Below are 25,369 nucleotides of genomic sequence, written 5' to 3' on the forward strand. Positions count from 1 at the left end.
GTTATTTCATGAGCAATTTGAAGGAGAGAATTAGCTAAACAGGGGATTGGACAACTCTTTCTTTTGGAATTGGCTAGACCTAGGCAACAGGGTTAGTTCCCCAGACAGTTCTAGATGAGTCACGGAGTCTCCTTAAATATTACCATGGAGATGGAGTAGTTATGGATGTTAACCGTGCAGAAGGTAGAGTAAGCTCCATAAATGGAGTAGGTGGAGCAAGGCATGCCAGGATGCAAAGCTCATGGTGGAGTTAGTAAGGCACCTGGTTTTTGGGTATTATACCCTCGAGTTTTTCTGATTTACTTTTTTATTACAATCAGAAAAAACAAACAAAACAAAAACCTATATATATTTTGAGATCCGATTCAATCTACTTTTTAAAACTACCGATGACCCAAAAAAAAAAAAAAAAAAAAAAAAAGATTGTGCGTTTAGGTCCAGAAGTAAAAAAAAACTTGAAAAAGAACAAACCAAGTACAACACACAGATTTTACAAGATACAAACAGGATGGAGACGACGAGGCTGGATGACTGATGATATGGGAATAAACTTGCCACCAAGTGTTGAAATTTAAATTCTGCCTTCCACGGCTCCAAATAGTTACCTTAAAAAGAACTAGTTGATTGCTTGTAAGAACAGTGGCGCAGCCGCAGGCGCAAAGGAAGGGACTTGACTTTCTCCCCCAAGTCTATGTAAAGACTCCTCATTCTTCTTCTGTCATATCAGCAGTTGCTAACAACCAGCCTCAGAGACCAAGAAACCCAGGTGAGCTAAGTTATTCAGTGTAGTTAGAAATCTCTTCCCTTGTATGGCATGTCCTGTCGGTGATAACACACAAGTTTTGAGACAGCAGGGAGTGAAGTTCAGCAGGAAAAAGGAAGAATAGGTAAATTTTGAGAATGCAGGAAGTGAAGATTAGGTAATTATTGAATATTTGTATGTCTTACCGGAGGATAGCTTGGCATGTATAGTACTTGCCTAGGGTGGCCAACAATCATCTGCTGTCCATACTGCCATAGATGAATAAACACAAGTAAATTAACTTCAGTTTTTAAAAGAATATGCAAAAAATGTAATCCAGACGCTTACCAGTTGTCCATTAGGGTGCAAAAATGTCTGAGCTGGTTGTATAGGTGCAACTTGTGGAGTGTACATAACAGGCTGGGGTCCGCCATATGATGTCCCCATCTACAGAAAGAAAATTAAAGTAGACACTCTCATTTTATAAATGTGAAACATATTTCGTAACCAAACTTAGCACCGCAGGGTGCCCTTTCATTTGCACAACCCAACTCAGATTAGCTAATAACAAGAAAGGACGAAATACAGATAAAATAGAGACACAAGTCACCAACAACAAAAACCAAGGCGGAGATATGAACAAAAAAATTAGAGCTATGATCTTACCCCGACACCAACAGGTAGTCCGTGCATATGTTGGACAGGAGAAACATTGTTTGGATAGTAATATGAACTATCAGATACCGGAGAAGGAGGCCGTATTGGTGCTGGTGAGGGAGTGAAACTCTTTGCATTTGGATTAAGTTTAAACTCCTGACAAGATTCAACAGTAACAGAAGGAGCTGAAATGAGAAGGCGAAAACCAAATGGAAGGTAATAGCAGCGAAGAAACTACATTGTACGTCAGTACCACCTTTGCAAAAGGATTTAAAGTTGATTTCTCGGAAGACAATGACCCCATGGAGGAGCTAGGTGACAAACCAGGACGACCCAAAGTCGGGGCAACCCCACTCTGCGCAGACTCTGCAGTAGAAGACGCTGAACTCCCTGGACGTCCTCGAGGATGTACATGCTGTGTTGTAACCTGAGATTTTCTAGACCCTGCAATCTCAGATGAATCAATGAAGCAACCTCTGCATGTGCGACCCTTCGAGGGGCTACAAATTAGATTTTGCATCATGTTAAGAAGAAAAAGAGCTTTTCTTTCTACATACCTTCAAGGTTTTGTGTTTGAGCTTCATTGACCTATAGGTAATCATAGAATAGTTTGAATATCAGAAAGATACGCAAAGCATAGGTTGCAAAAAAGATCAGTTAAACAAAAATAACAGGGCAATAAAGGCGGGAATATCTCACAGGTTTTCTTTCCACTAACTCTTTTGCGCCGTTCTTCCGACCATCCAGTTCTTTGAATTTGTTCTCATACACCCTACATGTTTCAGACAGTTTAGTTTAGCAGTTCAGTGTGAAAACAAAGAAAACAGATGCAGACAGATACCTGCTCTGAGTGCTCTCACTATCAATTTGTCTTGCACGATCACCAGAAGCAGAGAAGTGATCCCGACCAGCATTGAAGCGAGAATGTGCTTCATCCTGCAAAGCGCAGAATAGATACAGGAACATGGTAAGGTTCTCTTTTGCTGATGGAGTGCATGAGCAAGGTAGTGCAACTATAAAACAGCAAAAATATTAAACAAGGGTATCCAAGGATTTATACATTTCTTATATGTACTCTGCAGAACCGAAAATCCCCAGAAGGAAATAAAAAGTCAAGATATTACCGCCACTGACGAAGAGCTCGGTGATGGACCAAGATTGTCCGTCTTCCCTCTAGCCACATCAGAAAAGGATCTTTTAGATGCTGCACCTGAAGAATCACCAAAGGTCTCCATATTGTGAGTATCTAATACAATATCCTCATCATCATCGTATCCACTATCATCCACTGTCCTCAAGACTGATGAGAATCTGGTCTCCTCATCCACATCAAAATCAAAGTGACGACCTCTTTCCTATATACATATATATAATAATACTCAAGTTAGAGTACATACTAAAGGGTGGGAAAAGATAAAAGATGATAAAGAATATCCAAAATCGATTTGAAGGAGATACCTCAGCTAAGTGCATATCTTTAGTATCCTCCCCCTCAATCTCTCTAGCTATTCTGGAAGCTTCTCTTTCTCGCTCTCTCATTTGAGGGCCTCTGTCAAGTTTTGTCGTATATAGTTCCTCGTCGAAGGTACTCTTAACTCCAAATAATGCCTCATTAGTTTCAAACTGATCCCATTTCCTACTTCAGAAGCAAAATAAATAATACATATTCAGCGAAATATAAAAAAATTAAAAATAAATAAAGAGAAGACATAGCAACCATCTCAGAAGAATGTGTGCGGACATCAAAACTAGAAAAAGTAAAGAGTTTACTTTGGACAATTCAGAATGAAAGATCCTCTAATTCAACAATTTCGGAATCAAGTTGGTTAATTTAGTTCAGGGGTTGATATGTTGAGCAAATCATTATTATGTCTAGTTTACTTCAGTAGTGTGATTCGCTATAGTTTTATTGGACTAACTTTAATCCAATACAAAAACTACTTCGAATCACACTACTAATAACACTGCAGTAAACTATCATAATAATCCTTTAATTTTGGACTAAACTTTATTTATTACATCTACCACATTTACTTGCCATCAATATATGAATAGATCTACATCCTAATTAAAAAACTTCTTCTTCTGAATAATGATGAGTATATTTTAGTTTTTGATTTTCTTATGCATCCTACATCTCATGATTCAATTATTACGATAAAGGATGTAAAATCAAAAAGCAATCCAGTGATACAATACATCATTTGGTTAACTAAATCACAATAGTAAAATTACCTATTCCAGGGGCCATCAAATATGTTGTCCAATTCAGGACACTGCAAATCATCTTCATCAGGTGCCCAGGGTGCCAGTTCTCTCCCCGCATCAACAAATTGAGATTTAGATATGTAGGAGTCTATCATAAGGTCCTGACGTCCTTCATGGTGTCCATCATTTTTCACTCCACTGCCAGTTACCGACACATCCTGAAACCATTTCAAGACATGGTGAGGTCCATACGATAAAAAGATCTGTGTCATCCAACAGCTCCACTATAACACGGATGTCAGAAGAATTCCGTATTTGGTTGATCTTAACAATCACTAAATGCCACACATAACATTCAATGGTTTTCCATAACTTTGCTTCAACTTGAGACTTGAGTTTTGAGTTTTCCTACTATAATATATTAATATTTAATAAACTATAGATATGAAGATTATTGTTGTATAAAATCCTTTATCAGAAAGTTCATACATCAAAATTTATATGCATAAGGGAACAAATTAAACACGTATAGTAGTAAATCACCTAAACTGGAATTCAAAATCCAAATCAGAAATACAGCAATACCTTTGCAATGACTTGCACAAGTTCTTTAGCAGGTACTATCAAAGTCTTTGAAGGTGCCTTGCTAATAGAATCAGAACCAGGCTTATGTCCTTTGGACAAACCATCTTTGGTTAGAGAAGCCATTTTCAGGACAATTCCTGCAAGTAACGAGCAATGATATATCAACACAATCAGAAAAGAACTTACTGAATTATAACCTACATAAACACTCGAACGCGGCAAAAATATACCAAAATCATTTTCGGCATTCATTGCATGAAGTATCCCAGAAAATATAGATCCATTTTTCACTTGAACCTCCACGCGATGTCCGATAAGACACGCTGCCAAATATATCAATCGATCACGTGAAGGACCTTCAAGGCCTCCCTCTATGCTTCCATTCAGTATACCTGCACTAGGCGAAGCTCTAATAAGAAACAAGTAAAGAGATAATCATTTACAGATGATTAAACCAGTAGGCTTTACCTCCAACAATGGCCATTCCATGATTTGGCTTTTCGGTAGGAAAATTACTTCCTGACCGAAACCCTGTTTCCCGTTCCCCTCTTCGACGACCAGTCCCATTCGCAGTAGGCCTGGGCTGTCCAGCTTGTTGCAGACTCATTCTCTACAGCAGCTACTCACCCACTGTAAGCCAATTAAAATGTTCAAAACAACCCATTTTACAGAGACAGTACCACACTGGTTAGCCAATGAAAGGTAGATGGTTTTCAGAGACTCAAACACATACACAATTAGTAACATCTCCAAAGTAGGAAACTCTGCTAATTATGCTCAAGATCCCTCATAATTACTGCTCGATCCAGCTTAACCCTTTTGAGATTCAATATGTTCAACAGTTTTTCTTGTTGTTTCCTCCTTGATGGGCAAGTCCAACAAAACAGAAACCTCCAGATATAGTTTAAGCACTGTATCTAGGGGGCGTGAGAACAAGTAATAAGAAATGTTATGCACCAGAAAGATAGCACATCATAAGCGAACGTGCTCTTCTACACATCAGCACAATAGAGTCATACAGATTAAGGAACATGTGGCGCAAGAAATCATGTCACGTGTTTCTCAATTCGTATGACTAGGAAAAAAATCGACTAAACGCCATAAAGATTGCGCCATGTGTCCCCAGTTCTTATGACTCTTTCAGTCTTTTGTGCTGCTGTGTATAAATTTATGACTCTATTTCACTATTTTTCTATATATTATCAATGGCTGATGCCTATATTTACGACCTATATGATGCTTAAGCACCACCTAAGATGGCAATTTGGCCAAGGCTGTTTAAGGTGACACATGCTAGGAGGGCTTAAAAAGAAACTCGGTATTGATAGTTATATACTTGCAACTGTAAGGTAAAACATAAAGTATATGATTTCTTTGCCTTTTTTGCAGCTAACGTATATTCTGATTTTATCTAGGCCATCTCTTCTATCTAGAGAAGATCAATTTTGAAGTGCAAATACATCCCAATGCCCAAACTAGAGCTCCATATTCAAGAAACCAAGAAAGTTTTCAACGCCTAAGCAGAGTTCTATTACTATATATATCGTGATGCATAGATGAAATAGCGCCATACAAAAGTACACGACAAATCACAGCATGTTATTCTTATTGCTTTAACACAAGGCACTTAAATCAGCTCCAAGGTGAACAAAAATTGGTTTAAAAGATCATCTGAGTATTCATGTTCACGAATCTATAATGACTCAACAAATTATTTGAGCACATCTTTCCAGATTGAGCAAATCACTAGTTGAGGTCACATTCATTGACACTCTTGTCAGTACAATGTGATCATGTCAACAATGAGTGTATCCTCTATAAGTCACCTTCGGTCAAATTCAACTACATTCTAATTTCCTCCTCTATTCTCAACAGTCCATACTTAAACCAGCTTAATTCTGTTTCAACTAATAATAGTTAACATAGTTGATACCATTTAAAGCTGTTTAACTGATCAAATGTGACATAGTCAATTAATATGTTCCTAGTAATCTATCAGTGGCAACAGCAACATACATTACAAAAGTTATTATGACAGGAATATTGAAAAACATTACATATATGTTTGAACCCAGTTAAGCAGTCCATGCTTTTCAAATTAGTCATAACCTAACTTTTGATCACCACCCCCATCCTCAGCTTATGGACACACTAAGTAAGAGTACAAATTTTATCTTATAGCACATTGACATGGATGCATAACTATTAAGTAACTCAAGGAAATTCTCGACATTCCAAACAAATTCACTTATTCCAATAATCTCCTAATCAAAAACATCCCCATATCTGTTTGAACCCAATCAGGCAATTGATCCTTCATTTCCACACTAACTATCGGGGTCCCCACCCCATCTCCAGCTTAAGTACATACTAAGTACAAGTATACAAGCTTTTACTAAGTACTAAGTAACTCTAGGAAATTCTCTACTTCCAAACAACACTTATTCCAATGATCTCCTAACCGAAACTCTAACCAGAACTCCTAATCAAAAACATCCCCATATCTATTTGAACCCAATCAGGCAATCAATCCTTCATCTTCACACTAAGTACGAGTACAAACTTTTTCTAATAATGCATTGACATCGATGCATAGCAATTAAGCAACTCTAGGAAATTCCCAACTTCCAAACAAATTCAATGATTTTAATAATCTCCTAACTCCAATTCCTGATCAGAATTCCTAATCAAAAACATTACCATATCTGTTTTGAACCCAATTAGGCAATCAATCCTTCATTTTCACACTAACTAATCATAACCCTAACTATCTCATCCCCATCCCCAGCTAAATTACACAAAACCCTAACATTCCATACCTCTATTAAGTAAATTTCCTAATAATCAAGTAATATCCTGCACAAATCACTAACTCCAATTAAACAAAAGATCATTCCATCATAATGAAAACCTAATACAAAAACTTAACTCAAAACCAATGCAGATCAAACCAAACCAAACCTCGATCATAACGCCAAAAACAAGAAATTACTCAAATCAAACCAAAAATTAAACAAAAAAAAAACAATCAAAAGTAAAGCGATCCGTACCTACCTTATCAAGCTCGAACTAATTCGGAGCAAATTTCCTCCTCTTCCTCTTCCTTCTTCTGCTCCTCCTACGAGTTGTTTTTCTAGGGTTAGGATTTGGTGATGAAGAAACTGAAGGATCAGAAGTCAGAATCGATTTCAGGGTTTTGGAAGCGCGAAACGAAACTGATCGAGATTCGGAGAGATGATATTAGGGTTTTGAAAAGAGGGAAGAAAATCGGGACTGGGGAGTCCTTAAGAAGTAAGTTTTCTTTGATTATTATTATTACCGGCTGTTTCCGGTGACAGAAACCAATATAAGGATTCAAATTGGATTCTTGCTAAAGATAAGGGTAATATTGGAAATATGGATAGATTTATCCAAGTGACGGGGAGTTTTTCGGTATCCTATTTAGTTGACAGCTAAGTTTACTGTACTACCAGGCTAACCAGCTAGCTAGCGAGTTGACTAGACGATTCTTTCTTGTGTTCCTGCTCAGATCGTTTTGGGTACTGAGTTGATGAACTTTGGCCGTTTTGGGTTCAACTCAAATGGAATTTACATCTGGATCCGACTGATTCACTTGACTAATCTAGATCCGACTCAATATGTGAATAATGGCTTGGTTCCATGAGTCGGGGATATTTTATCGCCTGACTCAAATGAATTCATGTCAGGAGATTAAGTCCAAGTCAGATCGCGAGTCAGATTTGATTCAGAATAGAAAACAAAAAATCTGACATTTGAGTCGAACCAAGTCAAGAATCGAGTCAGCAAAAAACAAGCACAATCTTAGATATATGTTGCTTTGACCAAGCAATATACATTTGATCAAGCTAAATGGAATTTAGATGGTTGGCTAAGTAACATACATTTGACCAAGCTAAATGGAATTTGGTGGTCGACCACTTGGCTTGGATAAGGCCTGAGCCAATAGCTAATAAAAAGATCTTCCCTACGGGAGGATAGTATTTCTTAGTTTACTAGGCGGAAACCTAGTTTTGTTGTTCATCCAAACTTTATTTGGTTAGACTGGAGCTAATATTTTGGGATATGTTAATCTTAAAATGATCTACATACATATAAAAAATGAGCTCATTCCGGAACGTATAAATCCACCATCAACTATTTTGAAAATTAACAGTTGAAAATCGACTAATTTTAAACCGTTAAAATTAAGATTGGTGGAGAGTGAAGTTTGGTATTTTGGAATGGGCTCATTTTTATGGGTATGTGGAGTTTTGTAAGACAAACATATCGCTAAAATATTATCTTCAAATACATTACCATTTGATTTTGATTAATAAAATGTCTCCCAACATGTGAGATACTGTGAAAATAAGAATGTGAGGGGATCCTCCCTCTTAATAAATATTGTTAAAGATAAAAGAATATGTAAAAGAAAAAATTGGAGATACAACATGAAAAAATATATTATCATAAATAAAATAGTTAAAAAGGGAATCATAGAGAAACTCTATATCGGCAAAAGGAAGTCACACGAAAAATATATTATGATGACCGTTAGACATTCCTCTTTGGAGGAGAACATATCTATTCCCCTTGTAAGCCCAGCTAAGACATACCACCACATTATAGTTAAGCAATGACCCATATGAAATTTATGGACTTATTTCGTATTGTAAGGCGGTATCGACTTAGGAGTGAAACCGGCGACGAAATCATTTTAACATCAAAAATTGAATGGTGAAGATGGAATAGAAAGGATTTCAAATATGAAGATCATTTCCGCATCCTTAAAGACTTTTTCATGACGCGTTTCGGATATTAAATGTTATGTAATATTATTTCGGAAAGTCCTGTAATAGTTCGTCAAGTCATGTAATTTCGGAAAATCCCCGATAAATCTCTATTACGGTTCTTCCCATTTCGTTGTCACCCAACTCTTCTCCGGATTCTTCTCCCTTTGGAGGGGGGATAAAACTTAGATGCTTCCAAAATGGATCAATGTCGTTGTTGATGGTGGTTTTTAGTCTAGGGTTAAAATCGTAAAACCTTGCATCTGACATGACGCCACTACCACCACTAACACATTTATTGAACCATTCAAACACGCCTACGTAAAATTACCGGGGTACCTTTATATATATATATATGTGTGTGCTATACTCCACGACAGAACACTTAGTACTGGCTGGCATCATCTCCGCACATGTCAGCCGCGCATGCTAGCCAAGCGTGCCAATCACACATACCGCATATTTAAATAGGGTTTCAACACGCTAAACTCTAATTCCACATCTCCGCGCCAAGGCATGCCAACCATGCCAGCCGCACCACATGTCTCAATGGAAAGTCATGCCAGCCACATCTCCGCGCCAAGGCATGCCAACCATGCCAGCCGCACCACATGTGCCAATGGCATGCCGTGCCAGCCACATCTCCGCGCCAAGGCATGCCAACCATGTCAGCCGCACCACATGTCCCAATGGAAAGTCATGCCAGCCACATCTCCGCGCCAAGGCATGCCAACTGTGCCAGCCTCACCACATGTGCCAATGGCATGCCGTGCCAGCCACATCTCCCGTGCCAAGGCATGCCAGGCGCACCACATGTGCCAATGGCATGTCGTGCCAACCACATATCCGCGCCACGGCATGCCAACCATGCCAACCGCACCACATGTGCCAATGACATGCTGTGCTAGCCATATCTCCACGCCAACGCATGCCAACCATGCCACATGTGCCAATGGCATGCCGCGCCAGCCACATCTCCGCGCCAAGGCACGTTAACCATGTCAGCCGCACCACTGTGCCAAAACCATGTCGGCCCTACCACATGTCGTTGGCTTCCAAACGAAGGGTTGCGACAATCAACGACTACCCTTCCATCTGAGATGCAGATCTTAGCCGTCCAAGGTCGCCAGCTAACATGCGGCAACCTTAGGCCCGACACCAAGCCCTAATTTTGGTCGCGCGCAAACTATGTCGAAACCTAGCTTTTGGCCGCGCCTAAACTATGTCAAAATCCAGGTTTGGCCATGCCTAAACCGTGCCAAAGCCATGACGGCCATTCCTTCATGACGCTAGCTGCCAAAACGAAGGGTTTCCGCAATCAACGGCCACCCTTCCATCGGATATGCAGATCTTAGCCATCCAAGGTCGCAAGCTAACGCGCGGCAACCTTTGGCCCAACGCCAAGCCCTAATTTTGGCCGCGCCTAAACTATGCCAAAACCCTAGTTTTTGGCCACGCCTAAACTATGCGAAAATCCAGGTTTGGCCACGCCTTAACCGTTCCAAAGCCATGCCGGCCATTCCTTCATGTTGCTGGCTTCCAAAACGAAGGATTGCAACAATCAACGGCCACCCTTCCATCTGAGATGCAGATCTTGGTCGTACAAGGTCGCCAGCTAACATGCGGCAACCTTAGGCCCGACACCAAGCCCTAATTTTGGTCGCGTGCAAACTATGTCAAAACCTAGCTTTTGGTCGCGCCTAAACTATGTCAAAATCCAGGTTTGGCCATGCCTAAACCGTGCCAAAGCCATGACGGCCATTCCTTCATGACGCTAGCTGCCAAAACGAAGGGTTTCCGCAATCAACGGCCACCCTTCCATCGGATATGCAGATCTTAGCCATCCAAGGTCGCAAGCTAACGCGCGGAAACCTTTGGCCCAACGCCAAGCCCTAATTTTGGCCGCGCCTAAACTATGCCAAAACCCTAGTTTTTGGCCACGCCTAAACTATGCGAAAATCCAGGTTTGGCCACGCCTTAACCGTTCCAAAGCCATGCCGGCCATTCCTTCATGTTGCTGGCTGCCAAAACGAAGGATTGCAACAATCAACGGCCACCCTTCCATCTGAGATGCAGATCTTGGCCGTCCAAGGTCGCCAGCTAATGCGCGGCAACCTTTGGCTCAACGCCAAGCCCTAATTTTGGTCGCGCCCAAACTATGCCAAAACCCTAGTTTTTGGCCGCGCCTAAACTATGCCAAAATCCAGGTTTGGCCACGCCTAAACCGTGCCAAAGCCATGCCGGCCATTCCTTCATGTCGTTGGCTGCCAAAACGAAGGGTTGCAACAATCAACGGCCACCCTTCCATATAAGATGCAGATCTTAGCCGTCCAAGGTCGCCATCTAACGCGCGGCAACCTCTGGCCCAACGCCAAACCCTAGTTTTTGGCTGCGCCTAAACTACGCCAAAATCCTAGCTTGGCCGCGCCTAAACTATGCCAAAATCCAGGTTTGGCCATGCCTAAACCGTGCCAAAGCCATGCCGGCCATTCCTTCATGCCGCTGGCTGCCAAAACGAAGTGTTGCAATTATCAACGACCACCCTTCCATCTGAAGTGCAGGTCTTAGCCGTCCAAGGTTGCCAGCTAACGCGCGGCAACCTTTGCCCAACGCCAAACCCAAGTTTTTGGTCGCGCCTAAACTATGCCAAAATCCTAGCTTGGCCACGCCTAAACTATGCCAAAGCCATGTCGTCCATGCTTTCATTCCGCTGGATGCCAAACGAAGGGTTGCAATAATCAACGTCTACCCTTCCTCTCAAGATGCAAAATCTCGACCGTCGAGGGTCACCACCGAGCCGGCAAGTCTCCCTAGCTCAACTTGCCAAACAACATTAACATGCTACATGTTTTCCACGAAAACACTCGAGACATCAACACATGTCACAAACTGGGAGATGCTCATTAGGGTATTGGTTTGGCGGTTTACAGCGTGCGGCGTACACTACGCCCGTTACGAGACAGTGTCATAAGAATGAGGCGGTTAGTAAATACAAGGAGTAATGGTGAAACGTTTCCTTCATTATGGAAACATCAATTCCAGGCGTTACCCGTTACCGTTTCCTTCCATTTACTCAAACCGTTCCAAATTCTTACGAGACCAGGGTAGGTTTCGTTGCGACTTGTATAAATAGGTCTCACCTATTTCCACCAAACAACAAGTTTTGGTCAGGAGAATACAATACTCAGAAATCACTTGTTAGCTTTCCCATCTGTTAGCTTTCCACTTTTTGATACAAGTCGTCAAACAACTACTCTTCCTGAATCAACTATTCTGGTCTCAACACTCTCTTCTCTTCCCTCCCTAGACCAACCCTTCTCCTTCACTTTGTGACCGAAGCAAGTCTGGAACGACCATTTCTTGGTTTAGGCCGGATTTATACAGATTGATCTCTCGAATCAAAGTACTCCCTTGCAGTATATTGTTTAGGGTATAGACTCGTTTCTCACCCACACACTCGAAATTACCAAAATCAGCAGAAACTGTTTTCACCCTCAAACAATTGGCGACCATAGTGGGAGATTAATCTCTCGGTTACAATATCAACTTTCAATTCCTGATTTCATCTTTCAAACGCCGATCTCAAGATGGTAGAAGCAAAAAAAAAATCCCCTCGCGAATCAATGGCTCAATTATCAGCTATCACACGACAAGGAGTGACTGTGGACTTCTCGCGATCACGGCGACGCTTCCCACAAAACTCGGAATTGCACCCGGGAGATCCAGTTCCGTTAGGAGATCCAAAAAACCTCAAGCGGATAGCTGAGACGAACGAAAGAATTGCTCGAAATTACTTGAATTGCCAATATAGTGTATCCAATAATACCCTTGAGAATGAAGATAGTTATTTACATAATCAAGATAACAAGGTTAGAATTGGTAGCACTACTTGTTTTGATGAGGTTCGATCTTTTTCATGTTATTATGATGAGGATAGTGTTGATGGAGAATCATACTTATGTAGGAATAGTGATCAGGAAATGGTTACTCCAATTGAGCTTTACAATGATAATATTATTTCTAGTTCAAATCCAAATAATTTTAATAATTATTCACCTATTCAAAAGGACGAGGATTTGACAAGAGATACCCTCGTTTTAGACGATGTCGTATTTCCTGTTTACAAAGCCGATAATGATTTAGAGGAACGAGTTTATTCAGAGAATAATTTTTTAAAGTCTAGCGATTTAGAAACAATAGTCTTAGACGAAGAAGATGAAATCGTAGAGATGAGTGAGGATGAACCTGACTTAGAAGAATCAATTGACCATTTCCAGGAATTTGATGACCTAGAAATTAGGGAAGTTGTGACTAGTCTTTCTAGAGACACAGAAAACTCTAAGTTTGGAGGTGATTATCATTCTTCGTGTGCTTTAACTGTTAGGAAGTTCCCTCCTGTAGGACTTGACATTTGTGCCTGAACCATCTTACAAGATTATCTTCATACACATTTTTCCGAACCTAATGATATCCATAGAGAAGCTCAGTTGTTAGAAACCCATCCTATGGTTGATGTGGTTAACCCAGGCTATGATACCAAGATTGACTTTGTTTTCCCACCAAAAACTTTTCAACCAATTGTGGGAACATATGATTTTCAGATGTGTCGGTTATTAAGTTTTGAGACTAAACCTAATTACTTTAGGATATTAGGGTCGACACATTTTCTTAAGGAAGACCATCTCTTTCATTGTGGCCAGCTGTGTGAGTCAAATCTGATTGACTTAGAGGATCCCCAATTATTCAGGCTTTTATTATGCGCTTCTAAGTTCTTACTTGAGTACTTCCAGACTCTTCAGTCTGATCTTAAGAAATCCTTTGAGGAAATCCATTCCAGGAAAACTTCTTATTTAGACCCTTTTATAGAGCCTGAACCTGAACCACAACTAGATGTAGTTGTCTTAAGCAAGGGTATGTTCGGTATCTTCTGGGTCTGTTGCACTTTCCTCTTCTTGTGGGTAACACTTTTTGATCCAGACGACCCACAGTTATTCCGGATACTACTTTATGATTCTACGTGGTGACTAATCCTTGCTTAGTCTGGCTGAAGACTTTAAACTTAGCACTTCTTGGGAGGTAACCCAATATTCATGTGACACGGTAATATCTTTCCTTATCTCTTTTGCTTCATTGGTAACAGTTTATCCTTGTTCATGCTTTTAATTTCATCTTTAGAACATTGAGGACAATGTTAGATTTAAGTTTGGGGGTATGGGAGAAAGTTCTTAGTTGCAATAAATAATCTCTAGAGACTAGAAATTTATGATTATTAAGGTTGGAACTAACTAATCTAAGTGGATGGAAGCATTTTGGTTGTAGGATTTGAGGAACCAATCTGATTAGATGGAAACATTTAAAGAGTCTATTCATAAAAGCACAGAGCTCAGGTGTTAGAAAAAGAAAACATGGTAGTTTCACCATATCCTCGTGATGGAAACATCGAAAGAATCCTGATCACTTCTTTTTTTTCTTTTTACCATTACTAGGGTGAAATAGAGTGACTGAGATGAAAAAAAAAAATTGAGACCAGACCACGAGACCAACCGGAATAATACAATAAAGTCGACCACTGGTACCCTTGTATATGCCAGCTGAGTTGACCTAGAGTTAGGATTATCGACCACTGGTTCCCTTGTATTTTCCAGTGTGTTGATATTAGTCCAGACCAGTATCTCAGTCCATTAGGATAGGTTCCCTTAGTCAACATCATCCACATTTTTCTCTACATCCATCTTCTTAATCTATCCATGTGACTGGTTGACTCCGGTTTATGATGTCCAGAAACTATCTGAGTAGAGCTCTGTCACTTTATATGAATTTTAGTATGCTTGAGTGCAAACTCGTGTACAACAATTGGAATTTCGCATCAGGGTAATTCCTCCTGTAGTCAATAAGTATGCCAACCAAGGAGATTCTGTAGTGCCTTCCAAGGTTCTGCATAGATAGCTAGGGTCTGTAGTAATGTTTTTGTGGGCACACCTCTGGTAAACCCTCCCGAGATTAACTCGGTTTTATTTATTTTTTATTAGTTTTGCTCGAGGACTAGCAAATAATAAGTTTGGGGTATTTGATAGACGCATTTATGTGTCTATCTTGTTCTCAATGTTCTGTATTGTTAGACTCGATTAAATACTTATTGTGTTATTTTATGTTTTTGTAGATGTTTTTGGAAAAATAAGCTCTTGCGGCGAAATTGGCTCGAAAAGTGGTGTTTTACACCCTAGGATAGAGTACTAAAGACACTCCAGAAATGCACCGGAGGAACCCAGAAAAATTACTAAAGGCACCCCAAGGGACATGTGTTATTCGGACTCCAGCAACGGATAAGGGGGCGACCACTGGATAAGGGGTGACCTTCTTCACAAATTCAAAAAAATATTTTGGCGGGAAAATATTTGCTCTTCACTAGCAGATTTTCTCGATTGCATTTGGATGTGATTTTGTGCGATTCAATCGCTGAAACTTTGTGGAAACATGTAATATATCATAACAGAGCTGGTATGGGTGATTGTTTCGACTGAATTTGGCTGGATAATCACGTGGAATAAATCAGGGAAACACGGGTTTGAAAATGATATTCACGGATTTTCAGCAAGTTTGATGTGTGCTGCTCGTGTTTGAATGACACTTAGTCATTGAAGATGCGTGTAGAAGCTAAATAAGGGAGTATGAGAAGTTGTTTACGCGTGGAGAATCATTTCAGGGAAGAAAATATTCGGAAAATATTTTCTTTTAACACCGAGTAATGGAGGATCATGGAGAGTTAATGAGCGTGATTTCTTGTCGCTGTTGGGTATAAATAGGTTCCCTGGGTGTCCTAGAAAGGGGATGAAGAGTTTGGGGAAGTTTTGGAGCCGAGAGAAGCGAAGGGGAGAAATCTCTCCTGCTGCTGCTGCTGCGCTCGAAGAGGAAGAAGATGAAGAACTGACGCTCCAGAAGCGTCGTTCTTCAACAGTACCCGCAGCAGTTCAGTTGTGTCGCTGTTTACAGCACTAAGGTTGTATCGTTCTTTACTACACTTCAGTTTTGTTTTATACATCACAATTGTAACGCTTATAACTGTTGCGAATCTTTGTTTTAGCATTTTCTCATCTTTTAATCAACTTTTTGAGCTATAAAAATGTATTTTGAGAACATGATTAATATGAGTAGCTAAACCCCAATACTGGGATGATGGAGGAAGCCATATTTCACGCATATGATAATTACATTTAATTCTTTTTGACTACTTGCACTTTTTATTAATCGTTTTATGATTTTTCTTAATTGATTGTCATTTCATTTGATGGTTTATGCTTGGTCATAGTGCTTTTGATATGCCATGCTTTCGATTTACAGTTAATCTTCTAAAAATCTACCTTGGCAATAATGAGAGTCCTTATTATTTGAGCTATAACTATTTGGAATAAATATATGAATCATGTGAATGATTAATGGTGGAATCCTGAGTCCCAGTGTCTCTTGCTCCTGTGACAAATTTTGTATATATTTTTGTTTTAAAAATCTTTTCAAGTCCGAGCAACGAATTCTTATTTACCGCAAAATTAATACTACAACACTTTTCCGCTCCACAACCAGCCAAAGCAGCGCCATCCTCACCCTTCAAAACAACGCCATGGCTCCAGCACTCCGTGATCAAAACCGCGCCATATCTGCATGATACACCTACGATCACCAGAACCAGAGCCGCTTCCGCCACCCCAACGTTTCTTCAAGTATGACAGCTCCAACCGTCACCAGAGACGCTGCTACTCCATCATCAGGGAAAGATACTGGACGAGCCGGAATAAGCCGACCTCCTTTTACCACTGTTGATTTGATGGAAAGACAAAAGGTACTCGTAAGGCTCAGACAGACGTGTTTATATCTCGGAAAGAGATACCTATTTCCTCAAGACACTGACGAAGCGGCCACCATAAGAGTCACGTCAACCCAAGAGGGAGCTGACAAGGAATACTTTTAACATCCGGCGCAGGCACTTCAGCAAGACGTGTGTTTATAGATGAAGGGGATTGCGTTTCTATTGAACGCCAGTAAAAGGGAATCAGCAATCCAATTTCATCACACGTAAAGATCAGGAACGACTTCTCCAAAATCGAGGCAAAGGAAATCAGCAACCCTCCTGAATTCATAGAGATCCTCTTCCCGTTAGGAGATGCATGATTTCTGGGGACTTCGCCCACAAAATCGTGCAGTCTATGATGAAACAGTTATGTGAGATTCTATATTTCTCCAAGGCGTAGCGTCAAGACATATTTGCATCCTTCAACCGCACTGCATCAGAAAAGCAGTTGTTTCCAGCCAGGGAAGCCGTTCCCAAACCCCAACTTCTCCTGGAAAGCACGATCGATAGATGAAACTGGGGACTCCTAACCACTGTTCACTTGAGGGATGTCGAGTTTGACAGAACGCTGAGTGATGCAGTCTCCGACTTCAACATTGTAACCGTCAAGGCTCTGAGAGTTTCAAGGTGCCGTTTCGACGTTCTCTCCAGAAGTGGCTCCGCTTCAACGTTCTCCAGCAGCGGCTCCGCTTCAACGTTCGCTTCAGCAGCCGCTCCGCTTCAACGTTCGCTCCAGCAGCCGCTCCGCTTCAGCGTTATCTCCATAAGCTGCTCCAGGATCCGAAGCAGCATTTGTATCCTTAAGTTTCAACGTCCTCTCCAAGAGCTGAAGCCGCTTCAACACCACTCCTTCCTGCAAAGGGTCGTTCCACCACACTCCCCATGTCAAAGATCATGATCGCAGCCAGCCAATCTTCGTAGTCATGGCCACCTTTTGATCCATCCCGCCAAAACTCGCGACCATGGACAGTTTGCTCGCTTACGCATGCAGGGAAGGTTAATACAGTAGGCATGCAGGGAAGGTTAATACAGTTTAATGCCAGGAGGCATGCAGGGCATGGCCAGGGGGCATGCAAGGAAGGTTAATACAGTTAAATGCCAGGAGGCATGCAGGGAAACTTAATACAATTTATTCCTACCTGGCAATTAAGGGGAGACCCTAATTCGCAATTGTATAAATAGAGGGAAATGTAATCCTGTAAAGGGGAGGCTAGCTAATACAAAAAAAATTCATTGTAATTCTGAGATCAATAAAACATCACTCCTTAAGGAGATTCGTCCGTGGATGTAGGCAAAACTTGCCGAACCACATAAAATTCGTGTCTCTCATCTTTATGCTTGTTTCATGTTTTTAACCCTGTTTTTCTCATCATCACCAAAATCATCGTGTTTAGTTACAAACAATTTATTTTTAATATGAATCATACACATATGGACGCAAAATCTTCTACAGAAGCAAATGTTAAGATCCACCACGTCACATCGTAGATCGCCCAGTAAAGAACCAAGGTTGATTACTGGTCGTACAGTTCCTAGTAACCATGTTCAGTCGTGAAGGATGATACGCATTGTACAACTAAGGTAATGTGGTGGGTGTCAAATATTGGTCAATGTAATACTATCAACGTTAACCCAAACAATTTCTATCGAGGAATGTACTCCGTAGTGTCTGCAAAGGTCGTTGAGTTGACCCTGAACAACCAAGAATTTGATCCAAATTTTTTTAGTAAATTTGCGTACATATTATGAAAGCCTCTCGTGCTTACTAATGTCAACGATCTGTTAATCTTGTTTAGACTTGTGTTTGATTCTGTTTCTATATTTCGTTTGGTGTGTCTTTGCTTATGTTGCATTTTCTGATGCAGTCCGAAGTTTATTAGGACTTGTCATTAGTACAAAACAAAGCTAGGTTAAATTAGTCTGTGTTAGTGGTGGTCAGGATTTGTTCAGACAAACATAAATCAAGGGAAGGTTTGAACTCATGACTTATTGTGTCATAAGAGTGGCCTCTAACCAGTGTTTCACCTTGGTTGTAATTAATAGAAAAGATAAATCAACGGTGGTGGTTTGTTCAACTTAAATATCATAATTTTTTTTATTAATTAGTGTTTCACTAATTGCACATAATAAATAATCTATTCATTATAAAGTGTTTTATTAATTATTGTTTCACTAATTGATCATAATAAATGACTAATCATTTTTTAATTATAAATGTTTTCTTAATTAATTATAATATTTATTTCTATTAATAAGTAATTTTGATAAATAATATCAATAGACATTTTTGACGACAATGAGTAGTAGAAGAGGTGGAGGCCGAAAGATTAGTGGTGGTTAAGGGCAGCGCCAAGCACAATTATATTTATTTTTGTTCTTTTATCATAAAATATGATACAAATTCCATTTTTCACATGTATCCAACTTGCCAAGAGTTTTTTCTCCCTCTTTCCTCAAAATCCTGGATCCTCCCCTAGTTTGTGGTGGAAGAAGTAGTGACGGTGAGTGCTGGTGAGTAGTGATGGACAATATTAATTTTAGGTTGTCGTTACAACATCGATAATATCGTAGTGTGGAAGATGTGGTGGGTTGTTTTTAACACTTTTGATAAAGGAAGGTAACATATATTTCAGGGATGATATCATACAAGATAATATTTTCATGATCGTAGTTGGATCACCCAAATGGTACCCCTGTTATCTTTGGTACTATATCGTATAAATCATGATTTTTTAATGTTAAAATAAAATTGATTGCAATACAAAAAAGAATATATACACGGAAAAAAAATGAAACTAATCAATCGACGACATTTTGTTCAACGTAAACCTCATACATGGCATTTGTGATTGAGAATTAGAATTGCGTCTAACAACCTACATGAGGTGGGCGGCAGTGATGGTGACAGTGGTGGAGTCAAAAATTGACATTGAGGAGGCCTAATTTAAAAAAAAAAACATGTAAACTTTGGTGGGCTAAATCATAAATATATATGGACAAAGTACTATTTATAAAATAAACTAAAAAATTTATGTAGTTATTAAAATTTTAAGGGGTTAGAGTCAGGTTAGTCAACCCTTGGCTCTGCCACTAGGTGGTGGTGGATAAAAAAAATGGATTCATATGGTTTTATGGTGGTGGCGGGTATTGGTGAACAAAAACATATTATGCTAATTTCGTAACGCCACAAAATATGTAACGTTATATTATCAAGAACACATGCCCATTTTAAAACGTGGTTGATCATTCTAATGTTAAAATAAACTCGATAAAACACATGTCCATTTTAAAAAATTGGTGCAATAAATTGCCATGTTATGTAATAACTAAATGAATGACACGAATCAAGATCAGAACATATGAAGTTATTTATTATCGATTTGTTTATGTAAAGAGTGGTCAGGATTTATCCTTGGCAAAAATAAATTTATCGCTGGGGTTTGTTTAACCCAACCATTTTTAAATATTTTATTAATTAGTGTCTCATTGATTGTTCATAATGATTAATTAAATTTCTATTATAAATGTCATTTTAATAGTCTAACATAAATGCATAATTTTATTAATAAATAATTGTACTAAAAGCTATATTAATTCTAATGGTGGTAGTGGAAGTAGGGTTAGTATAAACGGTGGCGGGTGTTTGTGAATGGTGGAGGCGGTAACATTACTATTGGTGGAAGAAATAGTGGCGATGGATGGTTTTTATGGTGGTGGGTGTTGGTAATAGTAGTGAATAATAATAGTTTTTGCTTTTTAGTGAATTTTATTGACCGAGTAAAAAAAATCTTCACAAAACATGCAACATTGTATTGTGAAAAATGTAATTGGTTGTTTTTAGCACCATTGATAAGGACAAAGATCAAATATTTCGAGGATGATACCGGAACGTATAAGACAATATGATCATTACTGTTGGATCACCGAAACGGTATCCGTATTATATAAAGGCAATTTGTGTACCCGCGTAAGAGAACAATATCGCTCTCCCAAGTACTATTACATTTTTTTTCCTGAAAGACAATCAATGTCGAGTTGTTTTGCGACAACTACCCAGAATGACAACAACTTTCACTCAGTTCCCGATATAAAACATTATTGACCGGGAAAATGTATTTTCATTCTAAAGTATTTATTTGAAAATAATGTTTGTTCATCAAAATCATCATAAAAAACTCTAAATTATAAATCTAAATTTCGCCTCCAATGTTTATAGAATACTTTTTTATATTTTACATTCTCAAATCATGCGACCTCTTGATTACAAATCAACAATATCATATTATGGATCAATATGTATAGGTTTCATTCACTGGGTTAGAAGGTAGAGTAGATACAGATGGGTAGATCACACAAAGCAGAACATGACTGAGAATACTTCAATAATTTGGTCAAGAAATAAGGTCAAAAATTTAAGATTAACTCCACGTACGACAATTTCAAAACATAGTTTGGCTAACTCTGCCTATGTAAAGAGTGGTCAAGATTTGTTCTTTCTCAATTGCTATGTTATGTGAGAAGAAGGTGATATCTAAGATTGAGGTACAATTCAAATATATTAGGTTTATACCATTTACAACTGGACGCCTTGAAAAAAATTGACGTGTTATTATTATTATTACAGGTAAGGGACACATTGACCACACTTGCGCATATAGCTCACTTCGCAAATGATTGGTGTTGCATGTACTGTCTAGAATGCAACGATGAATTTGAGAAAAAAGGGACCAGAAGCAGTGTTCGGAGTATTTTGAATATAGTAACTTAAACCCGATGTAATAATTATGTTCTTTTTTTCTTTAGTTTTTCCACAATCTATTTATTTAAGAAAAATGAACATTGCAAATACATAACATCAGCAAAAATTAGACAGATTTTGTTTGATAATAATGGCTACCGATGGTCCGGAAACGGCAAATAAAAGGAATTGCTGTATAAGAATTGTTGGGATATACGACGGATTAATTGATACGAATCAAAGAGGTATAACTATTTCGTTATGAAAACACATAAAGTTCACAATAGAAGATGACATCAAGTTTAAAGTTATTAACAAACATAACATGGCTAACTAAAATGTTAAAAACAAACAGGATATATAAACTTAGAAAGACGTGGGACTTGAAGAGGCCAATATTGAAAACTACAATCTTAGAAAGCAACGATCCACAATACCATAATTTTTTATTTATAAATATTCAACATAGAAGATGTCAACTTTTGGTAGATCTATTAAGAACCTATTAATTTGAAATAGGATCAGGGAGTACAATATGTGTTCAAGGTTCTTTATGAGGTAATGTGTCGCCAGATTGTATTCCAAGTGAAGGTAGGAAGATATAAAAGTGACACAATGTCCAAGACTTTTGAAGTTACCAAAGCCTTCGTTAAGACGAACTGCTGGGAAAAATACTTTGTTGAAGATTTAATGGAAGAGGTTCGCATATATACAATCCCTTCGGAAATGTAACGGGTAAACATTTTAAACATTGTCATCTATTGGGTGTTAAGAAATTACAGGAAAATCATGTCACATTGGAGAGCTTGTATCATCCGTTCGATGAAAAAAAGATATTATTCTCTGCCTATTAGGAGAATCGACAACATGACCATGATAGATGAGTCAGCTGGAGCGAAATAGGAGCATGAGGAGACTTTTATGAACGATATTGATTAGTTGATTTCACTGAGATGAGCGTTCCTGACGACATATTTCCAAAAAATATTTAAACTTCCATGTTCATGTAGAGCATTATCTCATTATAGCAATGACCCTAAATAAAAAAGTGTCTGGAAGATAAGATTATGTTTCTTTCGTTTGAGAAAATCTCCGGCAGTAAAATATTAAAGGAAAAATACAAAAAAAAAGAGAGGAAAATCCCAACTATTTTTATGACAAACCCATATTAAATCATAAGGAGTTGATAAGTATTCGCAACACAAATTATACGATATATTAAAAATGAACCAACATCATATTCCGTGCCGTTACGGCACGGATTAAGGGCTACTATCATACATATCGTGGTTCATTTTTAATGTAGCGCATTCGCAGCATTATAACAGTATAAATAATATAAAAGTTGTGATCCAATAATCAAATTTTAATTCTCCTTGGAAACTCTCGAGGCTTCCTAGCCTTGGCATATTGTGATCAAGGAGTTTTTAACATGGCTCGTGAGGATGTAAACAAGACTCTCTATAGTTTGCCAACGTTTCTACCTGCATGGGTTGAAGAACAAGATCGACTGATTGCTGAAAATGAAGCTCTTGAGAATATACTGTTCAGGAGTGTATCATTTGAGAAAATGTTAAGATCCAAATCGGAGTAAAAAACATGCTTTTGAGAAAATAGTTTTAGAAAAGAAAAATAAGTGGAACCCACGAATATGATTGTTGGGAAAATTGACCGTATAAGTTACGGTTTGTCCCATCACCACCATTATTAACTGTAATTATCCATAAAATTTACAGTCCCTCTCAAAATGCTTTATACGCTTCATAATTCAGGTTACTATATACCAATCGTAATCTTATTACGGTTTTTGTTTTTGTAAATTTTTATGAATTGTACAGATGTTACGATTTGTGTTGGTGGTGAAGAAGACAACACCATCAATCGTAACTAAATTATGGTTCATCTCATGAAGACTAATACCAACCATAACTAATCTTACGATTAAGTTTAACTCAAATTTAACCGGTTACGGTTGGTGGTTATGTGAAAAACTCCAATCATAAGTCCCTCTGGAAATCTAATTTTTTTGATCTTTCTACGTATAATAGGTAATTTAGAGCAACAAAAAGTCTATTGGAGCTAAATTAGAGGTATGCCTGGTCATATAAAGATGAACCCGTCTCAAATTTATCACTGGAATCACCCATTTTGATCGAGTGAATCAAAACCTAGGGTTACAAAGAAATCCAAAGTCTTTTTCTCTTTTCCCTCTCTATTTTTTTCCTCTAAAAGAAACCAATTAATCTGAAATCCGATTTAGTTTTTCATAAATATAGTTTTTCATCATTAGCTAATTTCAATCAATATTAACTAAATGAACTAAATGAGGACAGTTTAGCCATCATGAAAAATATCTAGATAAGAGGCTTTTAAAATTACCATATAATGACCAATTTTTTCCTATTATAGGAGCCCCTCTAATGGATTTCATGGCCCTTATAACAACTTTCTTCTAATAACATTTACCATGAAACTGATTGGTGGCGCAGGAAAAAGCCAATGTGCTGGGGCAAAGTGGATAAGCATTTTGATTGATAGCTAAGAACTTTTTTCTTTTTAATCAGTAAAGAGAATTTGGGTGCCGGTGAGTTTCGAATTCAAGTGAATGGTATCATTACCTTATAATTTTTATCACTGTAATACAGTGATACATGCTGAGATTCTAGATTCAGCGGGCATTTCGCTTACTAATTAAGTAGGTCTGAATGACATTATATGTGCACTTTAATCTCGACCGCTGGAACTACAAGGACTGGTCCAATTTTGGGACAACAAGTGGCACAATCTAAATAGTGAAGAAGGATGCTTTTAATATTGGGATTTGTAACGAGAAGTAGAGGGAAATGATTAAAGGTCTGAATTCATTGTCCCACATCTGTAACATAAAGTTTGTCCCAGCTTTTCAGTTTTTCCTTTTAATCTCTAAGAGCATCCACAGTGGGCGAGTATAACCAAATTTATGGGATGAGATCCTAACACAGTGGGACGGAGTAAAGATCAAATTTGGACCAAAGATCAAATTCCAGACCAAATATGGTCGCGACCAAATCCCAAATTCTAATATAGTCGGGCGTAAATTTAAAGTACGCTTGATGCTGGGCGTAAATTTAAAGTATGCTTGTTAACGGGCGTAAACCAAATTTACGTATGTTGGTGGGGCGGAATTTAAATTTACGTTTGTTGCGGGCGTAACATAAATTTACGCCTGATGAGACGGACAAAAGAATTCCGCGCGTTGCCAGGCGGACACCAAAATTCCGCCTCTCTGGGGCGGACACCAAAATTCCGCCTCTCTGGGGCGGACACCAAAATTCCGCCCCTCTCAAACGGACTTTTTTTTTACGCCTTATCAGCAAAATTATGAAACATGAAATGAAAATTTTCGAACGTTAGAATGATAAATTTTTCGAACGTTGGCGTTGGAGATTGCGTAGCAGATTTTTGACCATTGGTAAGATATTTATATCTTTCGAACGTTTGAAATTGAATGTTAATAACGGGTTTATTTTATACCTATATATACCAGATGAATTCCTTTCACATTTTCATATCATTCGTTTGTATTCGGCAAGAAAAAAATAGTATCAGGGAAAGAACCAAATGTTCTATGCAAACGTTTAGTTATACATGGAGGAAAATGGGTGGAACACATTATAGGAAAGAGTTAGCCACAACCATATTGACGCATTAGAGAGGAAATATTTCACCCAGCTGAGATGATCATGGAAACGGACATTAAAATCACGCCTATTTGATCTTTAGTTTTATCATACGTATCTAAATTACGTTTACGTCCCACATAGGCG

At 38.6% G+C, this 25,369-nt stretch overlaps 1 protein-coding gene across 4 annotated transcripts; it reads right to left on the reverse strand.

Annotated features, from left to right (window-relative positions):
• Positions 1-436: 436 nt before the first annotated feature.
• On the reverse strand, positions 437-7,484 carry LOC113294485 (polyadenylate-binding protein-interacting protein 4-like). 4 transcript variants are annotated; one of them, XM_026542880.1, is made up of 16 exons: positions 7,247-7,484; positions 4,926-5,109; positions 4,661-4,822; positions 4,423-4,584; positions 4,193-4,329; positions 3,635-3,825; positions 2,858-3,038; positions 2,524-2,754; positions 2,241-2,335; positions 2,099-2,171; positions 1,957-1,987; positions 1,656-1,843; positions 1,409-1,555; positions 1,091-1,189; positions 949-1,011; positions 437-819 (listed from the first exon to the last, which is right to left on the reverse strand). In XM_026542880.1, the coding sequence occupies exons 3-16, from the start codon at positions 4,797-4,799 to the stop codon at positions 790-792; spliced, it is 1,767 nt and encodes a 588-aa protein (XP_026398665.1). In that variant the 5' UTR covers positions 4,800-4,822; positions 4,926-5,109; positions 7,247-7,484; the 3' UTR covers positions 437-789. The 4 variants fall into 4 exon arrangements, with proteins under 4 accessions (XP_026398665.1, XP_026398666.1, XP_026398662.1 ...); XM_026542881.1 differs by lacking the exon at positions 4,926-5,109 and having other exon boundaries at positions 2,858-3,035; XM_026542877.1 differs by lacking the exon at positions 4,926-5,109 and having other exon boundaries at positions 7,247-7,483.
• Positions 7,485-25,369: the final 17,885 nt, after the last annotated feature.

The sequence above is a fragment of the Papaver somniferum genome, chromosome 7 (genome assembly GCF_003573695.1).
Source record: "Papaver somniferum cultivar HN1 chromosome 7, ASM357369v1, whole genome shotgun sequence".
NCBI lineage: Eukaryota > Viridiplantae > Streptophyta > Magnoliopsida > Ranunculales > Papaveraceae > Papaver > Papaver somniferum.